Below are 17668 nucleotides of genomic sequence, written 5' to 3' on the forward strand. Positions count from 1 at the left end.
ATAAATATTTTTGTTAAAATAGCTTTACCCTATACCAACCAACAAGAGCTTAACTAACAATCACAAATTAATGGCCTATGTCTAAAGGTCTTTAAACAGTATGTACAGGTATTCATGTTATATATTTTAACTTACCAGAGTGCCTGCATATTTCAAACTATGTATAATGGGTTCCAAATGAATTCCTATTCCCTCCACATTTACTACATAGAGCACAAACTTCTCTATGTAGTTGATTCAGAGCCCTTGGCTTTTTGCACACTTTTGTGTTGCAAATTTAATTGTAATGAAATTAAATTTCATTAAAATGCCATTTCACACGTCAATCTTTACTTAATGCCCAGTTTGGCCAAGCAGCTAACTCTAGGACAGTTAAAGGTTGTGCCAAGCATCATCCATTTTAAAATGAATGAGGACACTGTGGTCCTATGAATACTCAAACACTCAGGATGGACCTGACTGGGCAGTTTTTAATTTATAATTAAAAAAGATTAAGTGTAGATTGATGGGTTAAAGCAGCGGTGCATCAGTGGCTACGCACTCAAAAAAACATTTTTGCTGATGGCATTAAATGCTGATGGCAGGAAAAATGCATAGCAAAGGAAAGTGACTGTAGATTAGTGATGTCGTTCTCAATCAAATCCACTACACAGAAAAGTGTGTAAAAAGTCAAGGGGTCTAAATACTAAACTATATTGGGAGTATAAAGCCAATTGGGATTGAGCCACATGTTAAAGGAATGTTATGGAAAGCCTTACCGCTCGTCATCAGGAAGTCTTTCGTTGTCTTTGAGCCAAGTCATGATAGGTGTAAGCGTGGGATCATGTGTCACCTGACATTCAAACACAACCTTGCTGTTCCTCTGGACCACTTTATACTCAGGCTGCTCCAAGATCTGGGTGGGCTCTGAAAAAAAGAGTAGGTACATGGCCAATGCTTTTTCATACTTATACTAACAACAATATATATATAAATGTGGTACAGCAAATATACACACATGCCATAGAATGAATTTTACCTTTAATTTCCAGATGGACAGAATTTTCTTTGTTGCCCAGGTTGTTTGTTGCCACACATATATATTTACCACTATTATTTGACTGTGCTTCATTTATTTGTAAAGTACCATTTGGATGCTGGGCATAGGAATCCCCATCCAGTGTCTGGCCATCTTTGAACCTATAAAGGATTGCAAAATACAGTATGACAGTACAAATTTAGATAAGACCTACTTAACACTATTACTCCATTAATATAAGTTTTCATATTTATATAACAGAGACTCTCGGAGGTATCAAAGTAAACGTTAAAGGTATTAAAATGGCACTTACCAAGTGATCTTAGGTAAAGGTGACCCGAAGGTGGCACAATCCAGCATGGCTGGATTGTTGGCAATCACCTGGTAAACTTTGTTTGGGGGCGTTAACACCCTCGGAGGCTCAGCTAAAAAAAAATGTTCTAAAATTAAGTGCATAATTGCATCATTATAAAACCATTGACCAAAATCATACTGACATCAATAGCTAAGTGGGGAACAGAACAACAGATTAATGTTTTATAAGAAAGAAAATTAATTACAGATGATGCTTTTGACATAAAAAAAAACATGTTATCAACATTGTTTACCTTAAAATTAAAATATACGATACAATACGAATAAACAACATAACTTACCAATCACACTGACAAAAGCATTGGCCAGCAGATAGCCAAATTCATTAGAAGCATTGCACTGGTACACAGCACTGGATCCACTCTGCACATTACTAAGAGTGATGATGTTGCCTTCTTTTTTTATATTGGAATCTTGGGGTGAGTCTTTGAATGAAAAACATTTATATAAATACAGTAAGTTGGGATATTTAACCACTTTTATTTATATACTTGTTATTTAAAATAGTTTCAGTGTATAAATTAAATTCACATTTAAACAGACCGTATACTATCTTTTAACTTGTACATTTAAACAAGAAGTAGATTAAATACAACAAAATTGATAAAGAAAAAATATACTGAGACCACAAAAAAATAACATTTGTAGTTTATTGCAAAATTATTGTTTTAGGCAGTTACCACTTTGAGACACCTATATTATGACATATCCTGCTCAAAAATAAAGGAACTCTTAAATTACACTTGGGATCTCAATAAACAAAAGATTCAAGTTGAAAATCTTTACTGATATAAACCGTGTAATTTGCTGAGAAAAAAATGACATAATAACGGTCATCCACTAAAAACTAAAATCATCAACCCATTAAGGCAGGGGTGGGCAAACTTTTTGGCTCAAGGGCCACACTGGGTTTTAGCAGATGGGGGGTAAACTAATATAAATTATCAATCAAAGAATGAAATGTCTGTGTGTATAGACGATAGACTCGACTTTAACAAAGGTCGGTAGGGTTTGAAGTGCGCCAACTAGTGGAATCAACTGAAATGCAGGGTATTGAAGAAAAAAGGTGAAATAAAAGCAGGCTCTAAAGGACAGTTTTGTAAATGCTCAGCCGTATGTGGCTCGCGGGCCATAGTTTGCCCACCACTGCATTAAGGCCTAAACCAATCCCCTTTTGAGGGCTGTACTGCTGTTGCCTCTCCAGTTTACCCCACTTTCATTTGCGCTAAAACAGGTGAACTTGATTCACAATCGCTTATGCTTCCTAACTGGACAGATTGATGTCCCTGTAGTTTAACTGACTTGGTGTTCTACTGTGATGATAAAGTGTTCCCCTCATTTTTTGAGCAGTATACGTATATATATTAGGGCTGTCACAATTTGAACAGTTATACACATTTTTATTGCAAGAACATGTTTACCAATAAAAATTAATAAAATTGTGATCAAATTATTAAATCTAAATTATCTTTAGAAAGCCAGATAATGCCTATAAAGAGTTGTTAACAGCTACCCATCTTTCAGCCAGTTATTATTTAAAATGACAAGTCTGTTCACATTATCTGGTAAAAGTGAGGATCTTTACCTGTTCGTAACCCTGCCGCTGAAAACAGGCACTCATAATATTAACCAAATTGCATATGCTGATAGCTGATCAGAATGAATTCAAAGTACTCACTCAGAAGTTACACTTCAAGTCCAAATTCCTGCCTCTGGTATTTTTAATGCACAGTTTTAGTTATTTCAATTTTACTTAACGAAAATATTGTAATATAATAATAACGACCTGGGGAGTGCAGCCAATGGGGAGGCAGTGAGGTGAGTGGTTGAGTTCATGGTCCCCAGTGCACATGTACCATCCCCCACCAACCCCCGCCCCCCGGTAGTTACGCCCCTGTGCAACAGTATAATGTCCTGTTGACCCACATCGTTAACTATGTTAAAGCGTCTACAGTCAATTGTGATCCATTTAACAGCAGGTGTTTGTAATGTTCCGGGTTCAGTTCATGCGCTTTACATCCAAATTCATCTAAAATACAGTCTGAGCTCTGCAACGCCTATCCGTGCGTGCAGATGCCTGGCGAGATACAGTGGGGCCAAAAAGTATTTAGTCAGCCACTGATTGTGTTCTCCTACTTAGAAAGATGAGAGAGGTCTGTAATTTTCATCATAGGTACACTTCAACTATGAAAGACAAAATGAGAAAAAAAAAATCCAGGAAATCACATTGTAGGATTTTTAAAGAATTTATTTGTAAATTATGGTGGAAAATAAGTATTTGGTCACCCACAAACAAGCAAGATTTCTGGCTCTCACAGACCTGTAACTTCTTCTTTAAGAAGCTCTTCTGTCCTATACTCGTTACCTGTATTAATGGCACCTGTTTGACCTCGTTATCTGTATAAAAGACACCTGTCCACAGCCTCAAACAGTCAGACTCCAAACTCAACCATGGCCAAGACCAAAGAGCTGTCGAAGGACACCAGGAAGAAAATTGTAGACCAGGTTGGGAAGAGTGAATCTACAATAGTCAAGCAGGTTGGTGTGAATAAATCAACTGTGGGAGCAATTGTAAGAAAATGGAAGACATACAAGACTATTGATAATCTCCCTCGATCTGGGGCCCCACGCAAGATCTCATCCCGTGGGGTCAAAATGATCATGAGAAAATCCCAGAACTACACGGAGGGACCTGATGAATGACCTGCAGAGAGCTGGGACCAAAGTAACAAAGGCTACCATCAGTAACACACTACGCCGAGAGGGACTCAAATCCTGCAGTGCCAGGCGTGTCCCCCTGCTTAAGCCAGTACATGTCCAGGCCCGTCTGAAGTTTGCCAGAGAGCATATGGATGATCCAGAAGAGGATTGGGAGAATATCATGTAGTCAGATGAAACCAAAATGGAACTTTTTGGTAAAAACTCAACTCGTCGTGTTTGGAGGAAGAAGAATGCTGAGTTGCATCCCAAGAACACCGTACCTACTGTGAAGCATGGGGGTGGAAACATCATGCTTTGGGGCTGTTTTTCTGCAAAGGGGACAGGACGACTGATCCGTGTTAAGGGAAGAATGAACGGGGCCATGTATCATGAGATTTTAAGCCAAAACCTTCTTCCATCAGTGAGAGCATTGAAGATGGAACGTGGCTGGGTCTTCCAGCATGACAATGATCCCAAACACACCGCTCGGGCAACGAAGGAGTGGCTCCGTAAAAAGCATTTCAAGGTCCTGGAGTGGCCTAGCCAGTCTCCAGACCTCAACCCCATAGAAAATTTGTGGAGGGAGTTGAAAGTCTGTGTTGCCCAGCGACAGCCCCAAAACATCACTGCTCTAGAGGAGATCTGCATGGAGGAATGGGCCAAAATACCAGCTACAGTGTGTGCAAACCTGGTGAAGACTTACAGGAAACATTTGACCTCTGTCATTGCCAACAAAGGTTATGTTACAAAGTATTGAGTTGAACTTTTGTTATTGACCAAATACTTATTTTCCACCATAATTTACAAATAAATTCTTTAAAAATCCAACAATGTGATTTCCTGGATTTTTTTTTCTCATTTTGTCTCTCATAGTTGAAGTGTACCTATGATGAAAATTACAGACCTCTCTCATCTTTCTAAGTAGGAGAACTTGCACAATCAGTGGCTGACTAAATACTTTTTGGCCCCACTGTAAATGCGGCTCTGACCAAAGATCGTCAAGCGTCAATTAACAACTGTAATTTTGTCTAGTAAAGACCTTAGCTGTTTTTGGAATTTGTAATCCATGTGCCAATACTTAGCCCTAGTGTTTTTTTCATGTCTGTTGTCATTTGTGATCTACAGTGTATGTGTATAGCTTTGCCCTTATCCTTGATATTGTCTTTGTCCTTATGTTTACTAGTGTGTCCACTTTTTTACATCTTCTGTTTTGATGTTCTAGTGTATGTTCCTTTATTAGCATTTCTGGTATTTGTCTGGTTTAGCATTACCTTTAGTGTTAGATTAGCATAGGGATTAGCATTGCCTGTTAGATTAGTTAGCTTAGAAACGTGTTTTAACTTCATCATTAGCATAAGGTTAGCATTTAGTGTAGCAGTAGTGACATGGCATATGATTTGGTTTCTTTGCCCATTGTGTGTTTTGGCCATCTGTCTTTGAGCCTTTTGTGTGCTGTTTTTTGACCTTTTAGTGTTTATTGTCCATTCCAGTTTTGTTACCTGTTGTTTCTTGTTTTATTCATTGTCAGGGCCGGTGCTGTCCCCCCAAGCACAAGCAAAGGCTTTTTTTTTTATTATCTCTGAACCAATCACAAAAACGCATTTTGCTGTTCAGTGTGAAGTTATTTTTTTGCTTATTTCTGATTGGCTCTTTGAGTCATATAAAACAGGCCGACTGCTTCGAGCAGCTCAGTAGAGCAGACAGGTTCTGTCAGTGTGAAGAGGCGATTACATATCAGGGCAATTTAAAACACTTCTTCGATTTTAAACTCACTAGTTAGTAGCAGCTAATCTGTCAAACTTAACTTTACTTGATACCTATTTGTATTTTTTTTTTTTTGTAGGAAAACCTATAATGAATCGTTTTCTGATTTAAAAAAAAATCAACTGAACTTGCCATATAAAAATTAATGACATGCCCACCCATTATGTTTTACTACCCCCCATCCCCAGCAAATTATAATCATTGTTAAATAAAACTATGTTGTTCACATCTCCGCAATTGTGTCTTGTTTTCATCCCTAGATGGGTGTTACATTGAGGGCCCATTACAACACTTTATAAATTACTGTTTTATTCTTTTTCTAAATACAGCAATATACACTGAAAGTATTAGATCAAAACAAAAATGATTGACTACTTATTTTCACCCACTGTGTAGTCAATCCTCCAATTATATTTGACTGATAAGGGATGCTTTTAATGAAAAGTGATACTCACCCTCAATTGGGACGCCATTGATGGACCAGCTGATGATGGGTTTAGGATTCCCCCCAGCATGGCAGGACAACATGCCTGTCTCTTTTGGGGCCAGGATAAGGTTACGGGGAGCGCTGGTCCAAAATGGAGCCGCTTTGGTGGAAACAAATAAAAGTTCTTTAGTAAAACAGTTTATAAAACATTTTCTATTCTCAAAACCAAAAAATACAATACAGAAAATGTTTTCCAAATCCATTTTTTTATATAAGATTTCCTTAGTAAGACTGCTCAAAACAATTGAGGGAACACTTAAGCATTATAGTATAACACCAAGTCAATTAAACTTCAGGGATAGCAATCTGTCATTAGGAAGCATTTCAATTCCACCTGCTTTGGTACAAATGAAAGTGACAAGAGATAAACAACCCCACACAAAGGAGAAAGGTTTTGCAAGTGGTGCCCACAGACACTCACTCTTATCTTGTCCTTTCTGACTGTTTCTTCTCTAGTTTTGAATTTTACTAGTGTCCTTGTCACTACTGATACCTGCAGCCTATTAAGGTTGCACAAGTAGTCCAACTCTATGGTACATTTTTATGTGCCGTCTCAAGAAGGTGTGCTGTGTCTCCCAGCACAGGCTCAAGAGCATGGAGGAGGTACAAGGACACAGGCCATTACACAAGGAGAGCTGGACAGGGCTCAGCCAAGCAGCAGGACTAGTATCTTCTTCTTTGTGCAAAGAGGAACAAGAGGAGCACTGTCAGAGCCCTATAAAATTACATCCAGCGAGCTACTGGTGTGCATGTTTCTGACTAAACTGTCAGAAACAGACACCATGAGCCCATCATCCTCTAGTGGTACCTGTGCTTACAGCCCTGCATGAAGTTCAATTGTCATTTGCCAGAGAACCTCATAATTAACAGGTTTGCCATCGGTGCCCCATTCTCTTCACAAATAAAAGCAGGTTCACACTGAGCACATGTGACAGACGTGAAGAAGTCTGGAATCGCCGTGGTGAAAGTTATGCTGCCTGCAACGTCAACCAGACTGACCTGAATCCAATTGAGAAATTCTGCAACATTATGCCTCAGTGCATCTTATGCAGCCAGCTAGCGCCACAGACTGTCCAGGAGCTCACTGATGCCCTGATCCAGGCCTGGGAGGAGATCCCCAAGACACCATTTGCCACCTCATCTTAATCAGTAAAGATTTTTAACTTCAATCTCTCGTTCATGTGTGATTTAAGTGTCCCCTTAATTTTTTTTGAGCAGTGTATTTTACATGTACAATTTACTAACATTTTGAGACAAGATTTTGGGGTACTTTGTACCCTATCACTTTTATAAATTTTTGTAAATATACAATTATTTCTCATTTGACACCTGCAACATATTGTGGCATATTGTGGTAGTGCTGTCCTGACTGGGTATAAAATAAACATTAACAGAAGACTCAGGTGTTTACAAGCAAGGATGGCTGGAGACTGGTCTGAAAAGCTATATATCAACTACACCCAAAAAATAAACTTTTACAGGCTCAAGCTCAAATGAAATGGACTCATGCAAAAATGTGTTGTGGCCGCTCAGTTGGTGCAGTGGTAAAACACGCTAGCACACCAGAGCTGGGATTTCAAATACATTGTATCGAATCTCAGCTCTGCCATCCGGCTGGGCTGGGTGGCTATATAAACAACGACTGGCTGTTGTTCACAGGGTGGGTAAGCAGGACCAGGGTTCCTCATAACTGGTGCAATTACGACCTCTGCTGGCTGACTGATGGCGTCTGTGCATAGTTGGGGAATTATGCTGATCAGGGTGTGGCTCTCCATGCACAAGGCTGATCTGCATATGAACTTGCCTCGAAAAGGTAAAAAGAGGCAGTCGGTACTGATCACATGTCAGAGGGGCCATGTGTCAGTTGCGAAGCTGGTGAAGCGTAACCCAAACAGGGTAATTGGATATGACTAGATTAGGGGAGAAAATGGGGGGGGGGGGCATGTTGGTCTGATGAGTGCTTCTTTTAAGTAGTTATTTTTATTTTTTATTAAAGACTCTCTAGTTATATGGCCATGAAAGAAAAAAAGACTATCCTGACCTTTACCAAAGTTTAAAAACTAGCATCTGTCATTATATGGACGTGAGTTAGTGCCAATGACATGGGTTACATGTACATTTGTGAAGGCACCATTAATGCTAAGGAACACATACGTATTTTGAAGCAACAAATGCTGCCATCTATACGACATCTTTTTAGAGACATCGGTGCTTAATAAGCCACATTCTGGAGGTGTAACAACAGGATAGCTTTATAGTAGGAGAGAGCAGATGCTAAACTGGCCTGCCTACAGTACACACCTACTTTATATTTGTAAATGTAAGCTGCGTTACAGTCCAGTATCAGACATTTTCTGTCAGAGGGAAAAGAAGTTTCTTAAAAGAAATCTTAGCACTGTGCACCAATGATTTTCCCATTTATTCTAACTAGACTGTCCATTTTTGCTCATAACATGATGCAACCACCACTTTTTTAATCATATATTGCTATTTAAAATGTAACAGTTAAAACCTTTGATCACCACAGTGATGGTGTGATTAACGCTGCCAAAATGGTTTTTGGCCAGGCAAACATAGTCTCCTCCATCTTCCTCTGTTACTGATGTGATATTCAGAGTCCTCTGGAAGTTTCCGAAGGAGATGCGGCTACTAGGTAGATTACCATTAAGCTTAGTCCATGAGATTTCTGGTGTGGGTCTGAAATGTTTTATTTCAAAGATAAAACAAAATAAATAAACAATCTACAGTATCAGCAAGTCAGTAAAAGTTGGGACAGTATGTAAAATCTAAATAAAAAAATGTTTCTTGCATTTACTTTGACTTGCATTTTATTGCAAACAGAATATTTCATGTTTTGTCAACTTTATTTCTTAACACACATCCATTCCTTACGGTGGCCGAGAAGTGCAAAACAAATTTACATTTCAGAAAACAAAATTACAAATAAACAAAAACAAATTTACAACGAAAGCAAAAACAAATTTACAAGTGCTTGGGTACCCAGTGTTTGTAAATTTGTTTTGGCACATGTAAAAGTGTTTCAGCACTTGTAAATTTGTTTTCGGCATATGTAATTTTGTTTTCTAAAATGTAAATTTGTTTTGCACTTCTCGGCCGCACATTTCTGACGGAAAGGGTAGGTACAATAAACCGGAAGTGCGTGTTGCTTACCTGCTGTCAATCAAACTGTTTCTCAGCGGTAAAGTGAACGGAGTTTGTGATGGTGACGATAAACGAGGTTTTGTCTAGTTTGTGGAAATCATTTTATCCAGTTGACCCGCTATTGTTTTTCTTGTGGAAAGTTGATGTGTATGAAACAGAAGGAAACTGCTGCTATGGGAATTAGAAAGTGTTTGGTTATTATATTAAGTAGTGTTCACTTTTGGTTATAGCAGCATAACCTGTTTAATACACCGTTGTATGAGCAGCGCAGTGGGCAGAGAGCAGATGAAGCCTCATTAAAGCTTTTGAAGCAGTTTCCTTCTGTTTCATACACATCACCCGTCTCCCATTGATAAAAATATGGAACAAAGTGCATCCTGTATCAGTTGAATACAGAACGCGGCGTTTAGTCTCCAAATAAAGAAGGATTCTGTATTTTACAGGATGATTGGTAACCCTGGTTTGACTCTTATATAGTGAGTGAGATAAAACACAGCACCAAAGCTTAGAATCAGTCCCGCACATTCCTGCTGGTTTAATACAAGCTCCGAGTCAAGTGTTACAAAAGTGAAACAAGCTTCAAAGCCTCGGTATCAAATGTTCCGTCCCTAATAAACAATGTTTTGTCCATTTTGTTAATTATTGTTAATTATTTTCATTATTTCGCTTTTGTTGTTCTTGTGGGAATTCTTTAGATGTTTAGAAGAGCGGACGGTAGATAGAGATGCACACGCCACGTCTAAACTTCTGCACAAACAATCTAATAACTTTCCACAAGAAAAACAATAGCAGGTCAACTGGATAAAATGATTTCCACAAACTAGACAAAACCTTGTTTATCGTCACCATCACAAACTCCGTTCACTTTACCGCTGAGAAACAGTTTGATTGACAGCAGGTAAGCAACACGCACTTCCGGTTTATTGTACCTACCCTTTCCGTCAGAAATGTGTGGCCGAGAAGTGCAAAACAAATTAACATTTTAGAAAACAAAATTACATATGCCGAAAACAAATTTACAAGTGCTGAAACACTTTTACTTATGCCAAAACAAATTTACAAACACTGGGTACCCAAGCACTTGTAAATTTGTTTTTGTTTTCGTTGTAAATTTGTTTTAGTTTTTTTGTAATTTTGTTTTCTGAAATGTAAATTTGTTTTGCACTTCACGGCCACCGTAATTCCTGCATGTCCCATGCAGCACATTCCAAAAACAAGTTAGCAATAAGGGGAAATGATTTCAAACAGGTGATGTTAACAGGAAAAAGCAGTTTCCATAAACGTCTTTTAAAAGAAAAGATGGGCAGAGGATTTCCAATTTGTCAGCAAATGTGTGAAAAAATATTGCAATATTTAAAATGTAAAAAAAAAAAAAAAAAAAAAAAAAAAAAAAAATTGGAATTGACAAAAGAAATAAAAGTGAAATTAAATGTCAGAAACACTTGTCTTTATTTGCATTTTCTATTCTGTCCCAACTGTGGTTGTATTACTGGTTAGCCTTAAAGCAGCTTGAGCAAAGATCCAAATGTATTAAAGCTTTTTTATTTATTCCTGATACTTACAGACCATCAGCGATGCATTCTAGCTCCAGATGTTCCCCTTTTAGGGCCTTGGTGGTGCTGTTTGACCCTACCGGGTGCATGATGGAGGGTTTTCGCTCTACTGGTGGTTGATCTGAAACAGTAGCCAGCCAATCAATGGTGAACCACATTCTGAATGATTCGTCAGGTAACACTAGTGGCTAAAGCTTCCTTCAAACAATTTACTGAATGATGCAACAATTGGCACTGTATTGTAAAGATTTAAAGTGTGTGTAACATTTTTACTTTATCTGTAACTATTATTAAAACTGCATTATATTGGTTTATAACTGTGTGTGTGTGTGTTGGCAGTGTAACTGCATTACAGAGTTTTATGGTAAGCAAGACAGAATAAAAAACCCTCTCTATTTTCATGCAAGTGGCTGATAATGTACAGTTAGTAAAATAGTTCATCATGATGGGTATGTTAAAGTTGATAATGAAAAATGATTGTCAGCAGCACTAGCTTTGCTGAGAAACTCACCATTAAGCACAGTGACAGTAATAGGCTGCTTCTGCTGAATGGTCTGGGTGTAAGGAAATCGTGCATAGCAGATGTAGTCATTCCTGCTGTCATCCAGCAACACATTGGAAAAGTACAGGTCTCCATTCAGTGCTTGAGCCACACGATGGTTTTGAGGCAGCTTCTGGAAATCTGTTAAATGCAGAAAAAGACGCCTCTTAAAAGCTTTGTCTTGTGTGTAAAATGAAATGACATTTTATACATTGAAATAATTTTATATATAAAATCCAATGTGAAAGTCCTATAATAAACCGAAAATCATATTAAGATTAACAATATTAACGTCAGTCATAATATTATTATTAAATAATAATTTCAGATCATTTCAGAATTTATTGTAAATGTCTGAAGGTGGAAAAAAATGTCAAACAAAAGATTACAATTCTAAAATGTTAAAATGAGAATTGTTTGTAAATGAAACTGAAAGTACGTAGTCGTAACATGACCTTCAGCTTTTACCTACACTCACTTTTATCATGAGCAGAATTCACATTTGTTTTAGTGAATACTGTTAATATTCACATGTTGGACATGTTTTAGGGCATAAAAAGCAGGTTTGAAGACTCAAGAGTCAAAAGGTAATATTTTTATTTTCTGGCAAAGTCATATTAATTCTAATGGATGCTTAAATACTCTGAACTTGAATTTGCAATTAATAAAATTTGCAGTAGGACAGAGGTAGCCAAGTGGGTAGAGATTTGGGCTATCAACTGAAAGATTGTCGGTTCAGATCTAGCCTCTGCTATGCAACCCATGTTGGGCCCTTGAGCAAGGCCCTTAACCCTGTCAGCTCCAGGCGCCGTACAATGGCTGACCCTGTGCTCTGACCCCAGCATCCAAACAAGCTGTGATATGCAGCAAAAGAGTCATATTGTACTGTACACCTGTATATGTATATATGACAAATAAAGGCATTCTTCTTTGAATTAATAAAAATTGAATGTTTTTTAAATAAGCCATAATCCTGATTAAAAAAAAAACCCTGAAGAGTTCTATTTATAACACCTTGCACATAATATACTGAAATATTATTTTTCTTTACAAAATTGACAAAATTTTTTACAAAAAGACTTCTTACTTGTTGTTCTTTTAACCATTAATTATTAATTTCATTGTAAAACATAATTGAAATATTTTTAGGCATTTGATACACTTTTTATTAATTATTTTATTAATATTCTAAATTTTACTGTGTTTACAGATTCATTTTTTTGATCAAATATCCATTCCATGGAGCTTCTGTTAAATATATCATACTTGTGGGTAAACTGCTGCTTTATGACTTACTATTGTCCATCCAGAAGATAACTGGTGGGGGAAGACCAGCTGGGGGTCTGCAGTGCAGGACCAGAGACATGCCCACCCGCTCTGTAATTGGTTCAATTCTTTCTTTTGACCACAAGGGAGACTCTATTCATTAAAATAGAAATACATAATCAATTACAGAATACACTCAAAACATCTTTGTACACAAACTGTGAGAATTCTATTTTTTATATTTTAAACTGGGAATAAATCGTGTTTTGTGAAAAAGTAATGTAAATGTAATGTAAAAATCAGGTTCTTACTAGACTGCCGTATGACAATATTGTTGGATACGGCTGTGCCATAATCATTGCGTGCCATGCATTGATAGACACCCTCATATGCCTCAGCTTTTTCTCCACTAGTGTCTATGACCAGTGTGCCCATGTTCGGTCTCATTGTAATCTTTTGGTCTTTGTCCACATTAAAATGACTCCCGTTACGTGTCCAAAAAAAGCTGCAATGTGAAAGAAGTGCACATGGGTCTGATTAATAAAATGTATTAAACATCCAGATCCTACCATACTGATCTTTTAATTAACTTAATCATTTTAAAGTTGTGCAGTAGACACAAGTTTACGAAACTGGCATATTGCAAATCCTTTTGACATTGTGTAATATTGGAATATTATAAAATTGTATTTAAATATTTATGAGAACCAGCTACTTCTACAACTAAAACTACTGGTCATTGTAATCGTCTTGCAAATGAACCAGCTGGGTGGCAAAAACAAAAATAAAAACCATTAAAAAACAAAAGTTTTAAGAGAGGATAAGAAGGGTTCGATTCTGGCTTTACTAGCAGAAAGTAATAGTGAGCGTCAGGTCACTTCCATCCCTAAATTTTCAAGGATGACAGTTCATAAAAACAAAGACAGCAGACACTTGGGAGCACAAAGACAACAACAGGATTGGATCGTAGAGGACTGAAGTAAAGAAATCTTATAAGTCAGTTTTTAGCTTGGCCCAATCACTGGTCATCTAATGTTTATACAAAGAACTCGAGTGGCCTTCAAGCCACATTGTCCTTCATCCACTGATGCTAAATGCATATTCAGCAGAGCACTTCGTTTGGAGATGTGCCTTTCTCCACAACCTAGTTCGTGGTGGAGGAAGTATGGAGTCACAGTGTGAGCTGTCATTCTCCTAATGACAGTCACCTGTGACTCATAAGCGCTGATGCACTTCAGGTTTCATATATAACATGAAACCCATGACTCTTTGCTTTATCCGCCAGCCAAACCAGGTTGCAGAGGGTTGCTCTGCTGAATATGCATTTAGCATCTATCCTGTTTTGTTATCTTGAAAAATAAATATAAACTTGTTTTTTTTTTAATCAATACACAGCATATAAGATATCCTAATATTTATTAGCAATGCTTTGCTACATGTAACTTTATGAAAACACAAAGCTTATTTTGTACTAGCATATGTTCATCAGCAGCAGTAAGCAAGACATTTAAAGTGACACCCACCTGGGATGTGGCTTTCCTTTTGCTTCACACTGGATGACAATGTTCTCTCGTGGATCAATGATATAATCCTTAGGGGACTGGTGGGTTATAGTGGGAGGTTGTGGTACTGAAGCAGAGATTAAAACCTTATTAGAGAGACACACACAAAGGCACACACACCCTTGCAAACAAGTACAGGGTATACCACATCTGCAAGTGTTCCCTACAAGACCCACAGCATGCAATGACATTTAAGTTTTTTTCTTCACATCAACTATTCTCACACTGCAGCATGCAATATAAACCACTTCAAATAAATCAGAAAACAAATAGCACAGCAAAGTAATCTATACTTACATCCTTCCAAAATTTTTGCTGTTTGTCCAAATAAGTTTGGTAAGCAGAGCGCAAGAGAGATAAGAATTAGTGGCAAGAAGTGGAACATACACTACTGTACATTCATGCTATCACTAGGGCTGTGTAACATAGCCAAAATCATCAAGTAATTGTGCATCATATTAATGTGTCATTTTTAGTGTTGAAACTAAAATACACTTTAATTCTATAAAATTAAAACTTTAAAGCTATAATTCTGAAAAATCAGTAAGCTACACAGCAAAATTAGTCTATTACAACTCAGCCTATCATTATAACTAAGAAAAATAAAACAAAAAACAGTAATTTGTACATTTTCTTTGTCCTGCAATAAATATAAATATAAATATAGTTTAAACACGTTATTTGATATTTTAACAAACAGCTTTTACTATTTTTGTAAACAACTTTTGATTGACAAATTCCATTCCTAAACTGATGGATTACTGATTGACGCATACATACATTGCCTCAACATATCCTTACCTATTACGCCCTTGTTCTTTCTTGGATGCTCCTACCCACAACGTGTTTAACATATAGTAAAATCAGACTCTTTGACAAAACTTACTACAAATAATAAACTGAGCTTTGTTATTCACAAAAGTATTCAGGCCCTTGATTAAATACTTTGTGAAAGCCAATTTGGCAACAATTACAGCTAAGGGTCTTTTTGGATACATCTCTACAGCTTTATGCACACTTAAATATGGGCAGGTTATCACATTGTTCATGTCAGGTACTTTCAAGGTCCATCAGATTGAATGGAGAGCATCTGTGAATTGCCAGTGGCTTCTGTCTTACCACATTGTTACAAAGGCCAGCTTTATGGAGCAGAGATGGTTGTCCATCCAACAGGTTTTGAAAATCTCAGCAGAGCACTTTTGAAGCTGTTTTAGAGTGACCTTTTTCTCTTTCTTTTTTTCTATTTTATTTATGCATTTTCTCCCATTTTCTCCCAATTTAGCGTAGTCAGTCTGTCTTCCACTGCTGGGGGATCCCTGATTGCAGTCAAGTTGGGTATATTGCTGCTCACGCCTCCTCCGACCCGTGTGCAGCCCTTAGAGGAACCCTTTTTCACCTATGCACTTTGCACAGGCGCCTCTCTATCTGCCAGTCAGGGCCCTTACACAGTGTCTGCTGAGAATGCTGAGTTTCGAACCGAGGAGTTCAGAATCTCGGTGCTGGTATGCTAGCAGAATATCCCATTGCACCACTCTTTTTATCTGTCTGACCAAGACCTTTCTTGCTCCTTTTTTCAACTTTAAAGGTTTAAAGCTTCTTCAGTTTCAAAATGATTGTGGCCACTGTGGTTCTGGGACCACTCAAAGCCTTAGATATTGTTTTAAATTTTTCCCCTGGTCTATGCCTTGCCAATATTTGATTATGGTAAACCACAGACAGTTCCTTAGACTTTATGGCTTGGTTTTTGCCCTGACAATGCAGAGTAATTTGTAGACGCAATAGACGCAACTGTCTTACCAAACTCCACTAATAATTAATCAGTGCCACAGCAAATGGTTTAAATAAGATTAAATATCTTTTTTTGTTCTAATTTAATTTCAATAGAGGTAACTGTATTTTTTTTTTTTTTTTTACAAATGCCTTCATTCCTAATTGCCCTTAGCATACTATCCTAACTTCTGGAATTTAGGTTTGTAATAATATATTTTCTAGGCCAGCCTTTCTCAACCGGGGTGCCGCGGCACCCTGGGGTGCCGTCTGGCTTCGTCAGGGGTGCCGTCAAAAATATTCTCACGTTACTGATATTATGAAATAAATAAAAAATAAAATAATAAAATACAAAAAAGTCAACTTATCATGAAAATGTAGACCATTAGCCGCCTCAAACATCAAATTTTGTCTCACACGCCCCTTTCCCCATGGGTTGCGTGCGTTGCCTATAGTGATGAGTCGTTCGCGAACGATCCGATTCTGTTGAATGGCTCTTTAAAATGAACAAAAGGAACCGAGTCGCGCCTCTGGGAGCCGTTATAATACATATTTATATTTCTGTGCAGTTCTTAGTTCTTCTTACTGGCTGTAATACATTGGCCGTAATACATTGGCCAGTGATAGCTCAGTGGTTAAGGTACTGGACTAGTAAACAGAAGGTTGCCGGTTCAAGCCCCGCCACCACCAAGTTGCCACTGTTGGGTCCCTGAGCAAGGCCCTTAACCCTCAATTGCTCATTGTGTAAGTCGCTTTGGATAAAAGCGTCTGCTAAATGCTGAAAATGTAAATGTAATACCATTCCGCTTCTATCAGTAGAGGGAATTAATTAGTCATAATAAGAGATGTTTATTGTCGAAATTCAAATCACTTTCAGTATCGCAAAGAGAGCAAACGACACACACACGCACACCTACAGAGAGAGAGCTCATTACCTCATTAATGTAAATATTATAAATTTTATTGTTATTATTTTGCACTGTTTTTATTAATATTTTATTCTATTTTATATTTTTGCACATGTAACTGTTTTGTATATAATTGTTCTTTTTTATTGTTATTTTTATTGTTTCTCTTTAACTTGCTTTGGCAAAACGAATGTCCTTATTTGTCATGCCAATAAAGCTTCTTTTGAGTTTATGTTTGAGAGCCGTAACCGAGCTACAGAAAAACCATGCAGACAATAAGCAGTGCTAGTGGTAAAATGACAAATAATTGAGCAATAAACTATAAACTTGTTTAATGATGTTAAATCTGATTGGTTCATGACGCGTATGTTTTAAAGCAGAAACAAACACAGGCACATCTCTACACAAGAGAGGATTTTTCTGAAACTTAATGCAATGCAACCACAGTACGTCTCTTCCCTGTAGTGTTTTTGTGTGTTAGCAGTCCGAGGGATGCAGAGTGTAAGTTTTTTAATACATTTTAGACTGGGGTGACTCGAGATTTTGAATACTTTTAAAGGGTGCC

The 17668-nt window shown here is 37.5% G+C and overlaps 1 protein-coding gene across 1 annotated transcript in view; it reads right to left on the reverse strand.

Moving 5' to 3' along the window:
- nrcama (neuronal cell adhesion molecule a) overlaps window positions 1–17668 on the reverse strand; it is an 83413-nt gene that overhangs the window by 26248 nt on the left and 39497 nt on the right. The window contains exons 3-14 of the mRNA XM_062994644.1: window positions 14726–14743; window positions 14390–14495; window positions 13178–13371; window positions 12897–13019; window positions 11525–11741; window positions 11069–11188; window positions 8857–9041; window positions 6313–6444; window positions 1675–1818; window positions 1332–1443; window positions 1019–1179; window positions 759–906 (exon numbers count right to left, since the gene is read on the reverse strand). Coding sequence (XP_062850714.1) covers window positions 759–906; window positions 1019–1179; window positions 1332–1443; window positions 1675–1818; window positions 6313–6444; window positions 8857–9041; window positions 11069–11188; window positions 11525–11741; window positions 12897–13019; window positions 13178–13371; window positions 14390–14495; window positions 14726–14743 — 1660 coding nt within the window. The remainder of the gene's footprint in view (window positions 1–758; window positions 907–1018; window positions 1180–1331; window positions 1444–1674; window positions 1819–6312; window positions 6445–8856; window positions 9042–11068; window positions 11189–11524; window positions 11742–12896; window positions 13020–13177; window positions 13372–14389; window positions 14496–14725; window positions 14744–17668) is intronic.

The sequence above is a fragment of the Trichomycterus rosablanca genome, chromosome 1 (assembly GCF_030014385.1).
Source record: "Trichomycterus rosablanca isolate fTriRos1 chromosome 1, fTriRos1.hap1, whole genome shotgun sequence".
Lineage (NCBI taxonomy): Eukaryota > Metazoa > Chordata > Actinopteri > Siluriformes > Trichomycteridae > Trichomycterus > Trichomycterus rosablanca.